At 44.1% G+C, this 9,898-nt stretch overlaps 1 protein-coding gene across 1 annotated transcript; it reads right to left on the reverse strand.

The window, feature by feature from the left end:
* Nucleotides 1-4,541: 4,541 nt before the first annotated feature.
* Nucleotides 4,542-9,183, reverse strand: PPP1R3C (protein phosphatase 1 regulatory subunit 3C). Its single transcript, XM_004279391.2, has 2 exons — nt 9,025-9,183; nt 4,542-6,995 (listed from the first exon to the last, which is right to left on the reverse strand). Exons 1-2 carry the CDS (start codon nt 9,036-9,038, stop codon nt 6,056-6,058), a joined length of 954 nt encoding a protein of 317 aa, XP_004279439.1. The 5' UTR covers nt 9,039-9,183; the 3' UTR covers nt 4,542-6,055.
* Nucleotides 9,184-9,898: the final 715 nt, after the last annotated feature.

A 9,898-nucleotide genomic window follows, 5' to 3' on the forward strand; every position in this document is an offset into this window, starting at 1 on the left:
CTCACAGCAACCCTGTAAATAATTAACTCATTTCACACAGAATTCAATTGAGGCTAGGATGGTAGTGCAACTTGCCCAAAATTACCCAGCAGGGGTGTTACTACAAAATTATAGAGATGTGTAAATGTCTCCAATAGTCACGCTCCATGATGTTTGTTCTGTTCATCACTATATACTCAATGCCAAGCACAGAGTTAGTGTTCTAGAAATATTTTTTGGATGGGGAGTGACTCTTACTACTTACTATACCAAGCTCTTTCAGATACTCTCAGCCAGGAACACAGAATATTAATATTAGTACTAGCAGTCCTTATTTGAGAAAAGAATCTCAAAAATTGATATTCATCTTCAATAAGAAACACACTGTGAGAATGAATATTTGTGAGGAAACTTTTTACCACTGGGTATTAATTTTAGTAACAACTTACACTTATTTACCACCTATCATTGTTAAGGACTTCATCCGTATGACCTCATTTTATTCTCACAACCACTTCGTGAGGTTTGAATGTTATCCCCATTTTAAAGATAAGAACAATGACACCTGGAGATAAGTTGCCACTGAAACACTGGGCCTCAACCATTTAGGAAAGGCTGTACCAAGGGGACCTATGTGATGAAGTTCTAGTATTTCCTCTGTACAGCTTTGAGTTTCAGAAGTTGCACGTCCTCCAGCTCCTGGTTGGAATCGGGGTCAGGGGGGTAGTGAAGGGGGCGGAGGATTCCTTACTTCTCTGAGCCAATCATAGAGTCCCATTCACCTGTCCAGGGACTGGCTTATGCACAGGCATGTGCCTTAATTCTAGTCAGTGAAACATAGTGAGGGGAGGGGAGCCTTTGGTGGAGAGTGGGATGAACTCCTGGGAAACGTCTATTCACTCATAAAAAATGACACAAGAAAGATGGGCTGCTGCTTCTACTCAGTGGCGTTGCGTCTGCATATGATGCCTGGAAATTGTGGCAGCCTTCTTATAATTAGGAAGCAAGTCAGCACAGGCACAATCAAAAGTAATGAGGATGGGAGGACAAAAAATGAAAATAACCTGAGTTTAAAGCTACTAAATTAACCAACTTGGAAAACACCCTACCTTGGGACTCAAGATCACAGATTTTCTTTATTGTTTAAGCTCGTTGAGTCAGAGGATCATGTCCCTTGCAACCAAAGGCCTCCTCATTAACATACCACCATATAAAAAGATCAAAGAAGAGAAAAGCGAGTGGAAAGATTGGTAAAACTAAGAAGTCCGTGCTCAGCTTGTTTAGCAGGAGAGGATATGCGCAGGGGCAAGGGTGTTGGGAGAAGGGGTCAGGGGGCGAGGCCGTACCGTCTCTGTAACTGTCAGCAAGTCTGAACTACTCTAGGCGTCCATTTCATCATCTGTAAAAAGAAGTGAGTGGACGGAATCCTCTGAACCACATATGACTTTCTCTGAAATGGAGAAGTTGAAGACACTTCAGTTCCCACAGCGTAAAGCAGGGGTCCTCAACTTTGATGCATATTGGAAACAGCTGGGAAGCTCCCAAAACTATCCAATACCCAGGCCACAACCCAGAATGATTACAAAAGAATCTGAGAGGGGTGGAGGGAGGCAGGCATCAGTCCTTATAAAGCTCTCTAGGTGATTCTGATATGTAGCCAAGGTTGAGGACCACTGGCTTAGAGGGATCCTATAAACCCAGTAGTGGGTGCCCACTCATTGGCAGAAAGAGGGACGGGTCCAGAGGCAGGAAATCAGCAAAACTGCATATAAGGTACTGCTCTGACTTTGGGATCCTTGCCCACGATCTAGAGGGTTTGTTTAGGCCACAACTCCCAGAAGCTGCTAAAACAAAACAAAAAAACAAAAAACCTCTGTGGGGAGCCTGGCGATGAAAGCTGAAAAGGAGGCTCTCTCTTTGGGGCCTGGAGGATCACCCAGACTTGGGCAGCTCTTTGGGACTCACAATGATGAAGATGCACAGTCTGCTAACTGCACTAGGGATTTCCAGACCTTCAGTGTGGGGATAAACTAAAAGGAAAGCCATAAATCTAGAAGAGAGCGAAGTCCTTCCTTAAATAACTAAATTAAGCCTTATTTCTCGGGAACAGAATATCATGCACCCCAAATTCAAGCCATTTAACAGTTGATGTTAAACTTTAAAAGCAGTGTTGCTTCTGCTATGAGGTGAGGTATCAGGATGTGAAATAGAGTTGATTCTGTTCAATAGGAAACACTCAGGAACAGCTTGCTCTTTGACCAGGCTCTCCTCCTTCAGTTCACGTGCAGCCCAGGACAAGCCAGTGGTGGGTGGAGCTGGCATAGGTGACCAGCAAGAGCTGACCAGAGTCATGCCTGCCTGGCAATCACTCCCTCTTTAAGAAAGACAAATATCATATGATATCACTTATATGTGGAATCTAAAATAATTTTACAAATGAACTTATTTACAAAACAGAAGTAGAGTCAGGGATGTAGAAAACAAACTTAGGGTTACCAGGGGGGACAGGGGTAGGGAGGGATAAATTGGGAGACTGGGATTGACATATACACACTACAATATATAAAATAGATAACCAATAAGGACTTACTGTATAGCACAGGGAACTCTACTCAATACTCTGTAATGACCTATAGGGCATAGAATCTAAAAAAAGAGTGCATATATGTATATGTATAACTGATTCACTTTGCTGTACTGCAGAAACTAACACAACATTGTAAATCAACTATACTCCAATACAAAATATTTTTAATTTAAAAAAAAAGGAAGGGGGCAGCTAGGAAAGGAAGGTCTTCAGGGGAGACTTCAAGGAAGAAGTGGAAAGGAAAACACTAGGCAAAAAGTCACCATCTACAAAAACAAAAACTTTTATTTTAAAAAAGCAAAAGAATAAAAAATATTTTTAAAAAGAAAAAAGAGAAAACAATCACTGTCCGGCCTGGAAGTCACTGTTCCAGGCCAACTCAACCTGCCACGGGACCTTGAACAAGTCACTTTCCCTCTCTGAATCTGAGTTTATTTAATAAAGGCAGACATTTGCATCCCATGGTCTTCAAGGTCCCTGTCAGACCCATATTTAATTTTTCTCCAACCTGTGGGAAGAGGGCTCTCTTCACCCAACCGTCAGCATGAACAGAGAGCCAGAGAACATTTCATGAGTAAGTTTCAGAGTAAGTTTCATGAACTCCAGCGCCTACAGAAGTCAGGCAGACAGCACAGAAGAATGCAGCAGGGGTGACAAAACAAGCAAGTACCTCTGTACCATTTTTCTAGATGCCACGTATATGCATTAATATACCTATTTGCAGGGCAGGAATAGAGACATAGACATAGAGAACGAACATGTGGACACTGGGGGAGGGGAGAAAGGGAGGGGGGGACAAACTGGGAGATTAGAATTGACATATATACACTACCATGTGTAAAATAGATAACTAGCAGGAACATGCTATAAAGCACAGGCAGCTCAGCTCGGGGCTCTATGAAGACCTAGGTGGGATGGGGGTGGCGGTGGTGGGAGGGAGGTCCAAGAGGGAGGGGATATATGTATACATATAGCTGATTCACTTCACTATACAGCGGAAACTAACACAACATTGTAAACATTGTAAAGCAACATTGTAAAGCAATTATACTTTTATAAAGTATACTATTATAAAAAATACTATAATTTTTTTAAAATTATACTTTTAAAAAAGCAAATATAGCCCATCTATAAAGGAGGCAGCTGCTACTCAACTCCAGGTAACTGTCACCATGAGGAAAGACCTTGCAACTTTTTCAGAAGAAAGGAAATCTAGATTTTTTTTTTTTTAATGTAGCCTGCTGATGGTCTGCTCTTGGAAATAAATTCTCTTTAAAAAAAAACAGAGAACGAAACCAAAAAACAGTATCAAAAAAAAAATCTGCTTGTAGGCCTATAGTTTACAACTTCTGATCAAGAGGCTGTTGCGATATGATTAAATTTGTTTTTCATAATTGGGCCTTTCTAGGTTGGTCATTTATTCCCCCTTAAGTTACACTGTGCAGAAGACATTTTGGGCATTTTAGGCAAGAACTGAAACTACAACTTTGGTTCCTAGATCTGCTGCCTCATACCCCAAGGAGCTGAGCTCCCCCTCAGTCTGGGACTGACGCCCACTGCCCCTCCCTACACCCTCCATGCAGCTCCAAGCTTTGCCCCTGCAGGAGGGAGCCGGATCTCAGGAGGTAGAAGCCACTTCCCACACCATCCCTTCCCCCATTTCAAAGACTCTCGAGAGGTGGTCCCCAAGATAAACCTGACCCAGCAGAGAGTACACGTTATAGGCAGTCAGCACAGATGGGGACAGTCAGGGGGACAGTCCCAGCAGCTCAAGTCACTGCCCCTGGACCCCAGTCCCAATGGTCAGGAGGTGGAAATTCTCACTAATCAGACTGGGACTACATGAATACTTTCAGGTGGATCCAATTCCTGGTCCAAACTAACCCTGCTTAGTTGTTCTTAAAACAGGAGAATAGCAGTTGATGGTTTCTTATTTAACTAACTGTGGCTTTGAGAAAGAAAACATACTCAGATCTTATATCAAACATTTTTATTTTTAAAGTGAGAAGTTCACAGAGGATAGCTATAGGAGAGTGAAATATTTAGAGCAGAAAAATGGTGGGTGCTAGCCAAACTTCAAATATTGTCATAGCAGAGTTATTCCACTAGTACGCTTCCAGCATGGCAGATCACGTGTTAAAATTAACTGCATTCTCGGAACACCTCAGTGGACGTGCACAATGATAGAAGCAAACATTCAGAGGCTCCTGTTCTGAAGGTTTTACAGAATGGATTTAGGCACACTCCAAAACAAGTATATTACAACACACCCCAAGCAATTCACATCCATTAAAAAAAAAAATGTTGACTTTAAAGATATTGGTAGGAAGACTTAAAATAACAAGAAGAATATAGGCAAGAAACAGAAATGGCTACTTTTATGTGCAAGGTACTGGATTCTTAAATTGAGAATCAGTGCCAATCCTCACTTCCAACATCACATCGAAAAAGTGTGGCAGAAAAATGAGTCACCTTCAATATGAAGGACGCAAGTTGTGTACATTGACAGCACTCTTGAAGATACAACAGTTTTGCAGGAGGAATGCCAGCGTACAGAGTGGGCCTTCTTAGGAGGCCAAACGCTCACAGGTTATCCGATGACCCTTCACACACTCGGGTTAAGCAACTACAGCATTCTGGTTTAATCAAGGCACTGGCAAAGAGTGATCCTTGACATGACACAGAGTCCCTACAAGTTGTTGGCCAATGATGATGGCATGGGTTTTTTGGTCAGGCAGCATCTATACTGAGAACCCAAGCATGGCACCTTGATCACAAGCAAGGTCACTTATCCCATTAGGACTGCAAAGCCAGATTTGCTTAAGCTTTCCCCAAATCATGATTTTTGTTAAGTCACGTTTGAACAGAATCAATCTTGATTCCCCAGAATTATAATTCACTTTCCCCAGTACCACCCAACACTCCTAAAGTTTGTTTGGGTTTTTCTCTACAAGAATACATAGAATGGATGTTTTTCTCCCCTCTACAAATTACTTCCCTGGGAGAGAACTGTAAAACCAACTTAAAACCACAAAATAACCTTACATTTTCTCACCGACAGTTAAGTATCAGACCTCTCGCTCCTACTCTGACCTGAGCTGCAGAGCCCTTTGGGTATACTTTTCAGACATTCCTCATACCATTAACACAGCTTTCTGTCACCATCCACTGTCCTTCCTCAACCTTTTCTTGCCCAACGTGAAAGCCAGTGAATTGAGAGGGAAGGAGAAATGGGCATTGACAATGTATTACTTTTATAAAAATAGGGTTACCAGGCTGTTACTTGACCCTCCACAGCAAAATGGGGCAGCGTCATCCATACAGAACCCCACACTAAATTCTCAAGGGGCTATCTTTTTTGTAGCCAGGTCTCAAAAGTTCCAAGCTAAACCTACTGAAGGAAAGTAGCAATGCCTTCCTAATATTAAGCAACACAGACCTAGAATTACATGGGCAATAAGGTCAAGACCAGCCACTAGGTTGCTTCATTCATCGGTAAGAGGACAAGTTCTCCATCCTCCCCCAGCTCTGCCATTCTGGGAAGAGCCCGCTGGCCAGCCTCGGGCTGCCGAAGACTGTCGACTCCAGCTCGGCCTTGGGGGACGCCTGGTGGAAGGTGCTGTCCTGGGCTGCCCTCTGCGTCTGCACTCCATCAGGTTTCCACTGCGCGTGGACAATTCTGTAATTCTGACCCTCATTGTTGTCCCAGAAGACCCGCCCGTTAGCGTGGTATGAGATGCAGAACTCAATTTTCTCCTTCGTTGGGATGACGGAGGGTAGGTCAATGGCAAACGAGAAGGTGTCACTCTCGGAGCCACCATACACGTTTTTCATGTAGACACAGTCCACATCCGTGTAGCTCTGCCAGGTATCAAAAGTGATCCGGATCTGAACCTTCTTCTCAAAGCTCATGTTTTTCACCTTCACAGTCCCCATCACCGTTCGCTCCTGCAAAGAGCAGTTCTCCAGGCAGACAGAGTTCTTCTGGAAGTGGTTCCGAAAACTTAAGTAATCAGCTGAAGGTTGAGGGAAATCTAAAATCAAGTTTTTCTCCTCGTGGAGTTTTAAGCCTGAGGAGATATCGTTCAGGTCCAAGAGGTCAAACTGGAGATCCCACACTGGCTCTTCCGGAAGGTCCGAGAAGACGTGGATGGCAGTGAGGGAGAGGCCCTTGGAGTCCGCAAACACCACCCGCTTCTTGGCTTGGTTGTGTGAAGGCTTCCAGTCGTTCTGTGTTTTGGCTTCCTGTTTTATGTTGAGACACGGCTTCAGTGGCTTTAATTTGTTCACGAAATTTCTTCGTTGGAAGTCATCATAAGGGCCCAGGAAGCTCTTCAGAGGTGGGGAATGAGCCAGGCAGAGCCTCATAGCCACATCCACGGGCATGACCGAACTTGTCAAAGGCCGTGGATCTAAAACCTGGATCATTCTGGAATACAAAAAGAAGAGAGGTTATCATCTGCACCTGGAATGCACTTCGCCTGGTCCCAAATATATCTGTACTATTTTTGTTAGCTAAGTTATAGCCAGCACAGTAAGTTTCAAGGAGGTGCTCTCATGTGTAGTGAAGGAATACAGTATTAGGTGATGACAGCTGCATCTTATGTCTGGCTCTACCCTTGACTGGCTATAGGCCATGGGTTAAAACACTTGGGGTCTCAGTTTCTCCATCTGAGACATAAAAGATTTGGATGCGATCATCTCTAATACAGCTCTAAAACCATTTGGTCTGTTCTGGACCAGTGGTTCTCAAACCTGTCTGTTCACAATGGCCTAGGGAGTTGGTTTTCTTCCTTTTTCTTTAATGCTGAATCCTAGGACTTAGAGCCACTAATGCAGAACCTCTGCGAACGGGGACAAGGAGGTAAATATGTTCTTAAAGCTTCCCAGGTGATCTAATGACCAGATAGGTTCTAGAACCAAAGTTCTCCCTCAACTGCGCTCCCTCAACTGCTTTGATGATTTTGCTATTGAACTGATTACACTTCTCTGGAATAGTAATCCACTTGAAGAGAAAAAAACAGCAATAAAAATTCTCATGGGATGGTTTTGAGAGTGAGGGGCTAGAAAGAGTGAATCAGAGGATTATCTTTGCACTTTCATTATCATGCTCTTCATCATTTTACACAAATAGCCCACTGAAGTGCAAGTCAGCAATTGGTGAACTTAAAAAAAAACTTTACCTAATCTGTATTTCACAAAGAAAGACATCATGTCAAGTCCACATTTAAGTGGAAAAAGTTGATGACCTGAAAATGGGGCTGTTTTCAACATATGCTATATATATGAACTTATAAATGTTGAAAAGTGTAATAGGAAGCACAACAAAAAGATAACAATTATCTCTGGGTGATAGGTGATCTATTTTTGCCTTTGTACTTTTTTGGTATTTTCTAATGTTTCGGCAATGGATATTTATAACCAGAAAGATAATAAAGCTATTTAAAATTTAAACATAACTATGCCCCGCAATACTAAATCAAGACGTATCCATCAAGAAGGATATTTTTTCTGGCCTTTAGCCCTGAGTACATTGCCAAGCTTATGGACATTCTTCCCCTATCCTAGCCTTCAGATAAGAGGTGTGTGTATACTGTATGTGACATTTCTCAGTCTGGCTTTAGTAACTTTCTTCCCAGCAGCTCTAAGCACAGAGGCAAATGGTCATTATCATAGGATGGATAATAAAAGAACATTCAGAGAATTTACTTTATTAGACTTGGGATTTTTCTGGGAGACCTACAAACTTAGAACAAACAAATGAAAGAGAAAGTTATATTTGTGGCTCTAATAATAGTGAACAGGCAGGATTTTTAGAGAGGTCTGCTAAGTTATGTCTAGAGGAGCTATTTAAGTAGTTTTGCAGGGGGCGGGGGTGTTTGGGAGGTTTGTTTTGTATTTTCATATTTTGCACTTATAGAAAGACAGTTTAAGGATACGGAGATTTCCCTGGAATTTAAGTCCTGCCCCAGAGTTTAAAAATAATCGTTTGCTCAAACTCTGAGACTGAGTTTTCTATGGCAAACCGTCATAAGAAGAACGGAAGAGGACCAAGGAATGCGAACATCGTCCTGTAGTTATTCCCAAAGCTAAACTACCCAACCAGCAATCTCAGAGTGCTATTCCCACGAGTTAAGCGGCCCGAGTCCTTGAGACATTTGTGCAGGACCAAGAGATACGGTCGGAATCCATGAGGGAATCAGAACTCAAGCTGACTCACGTTAAGACAGTTTCTGGTTTAAGATGCCGTTTACCAAAATCAGCTCTGCCTAAGAAGCACAGAGCAAATCTCCACACCTCCGAGGCCTCCCCGGTGCCAGATTCCAAGTCAGCAGCCAGTCAACCCGCCCTCCCCTGGGGTCTTCATGTGCGGTGATGACAGAAGGAAAACGCAGCCCAACCTCCCTGCAGCTGCGCGCTCCCTGTGCTCCGGGGCGGGGAATCTACAGGGAACCTACCTGGTGCAGCTCATTAGGCAGAGGGGCGGCGGGACTCCGCTGCCTGCGCGAGTTCGCACCCGGCTCCCAGCAGCCCCGGCTTGGCTGCAGCTCTGGCGGATTGCGGGTGCAGCGCCCGAGAGGCCGCTTATCTGCTCGGGACCACGTGAGGGGACGGCTGGGACCAATCGCCGAGCCGCGAGCTCGACGGCGCGACCAACCAGGTCTCAGCTGGGGCGCGAGCCCTCACCCGGGACGTGACGGCGGTAACGCAGGACTCGCGGGGCTCTGGGGCCGCTCGGAGAACCCCGGCCAGCTGGTCTGAGTCGCGTTAACAGGAGCCCCAGGCGAAGCGCCGTGGAGGCAGCACCGTAGCGCAAGTAGCGGGTGCAGGCCAGGAGGGAATGCAGCAAACCTGCCCCAGGCCGGGCGCCAGCACAGCGGGGCTGCGGGGAAGGAGATGCCTTTCACTTCTAGAGGCTTCTGTATACAGTTAATCTGAGCGCAGAACGTTGTGGCTTGTTCCAAATGTGTGTGTGTGTGGATATAGATAGATATAGATATAGATGATATAGATACACGCAAATATATTTCAAACATATATATTTGAAATGTTTATCTTGTTCACTGCTCGGTGTATCGGCTCATGTTCTCCCTTTCCTTGCCCTGAGCAAGCAGAAGTTGGCTTTATATTTTGGGGTTAGGGTGAACCCACAAATGCACCACACAGTAGACTGCTTCTCTAACTAATGTTGTTAATAAACCATGTTAGCCCTGTTATAAGATAATGAGAAGGCATTCACTTAAAAGGCACTTTGTATTTCGATCTATTCTTCAGTTTTTCTCCCTGGAAGAGAAAACTAAAGCCAGAAATGGCCTGTTTTGCTTGTGTGGC

This window comes from Orcinus orca, chromosome 14, assembly GCF_937001465.1.
Source record: "Orcinus orca chromosome 14, mOrcOrc1.1, whole genome shotgun sequence".
Lineage (NCBI taxonomy): Eukaryota > Metazoa > Chordata > Mammalia > Artiodactyla > Delphinidae > Orcinus > Orcinus orca.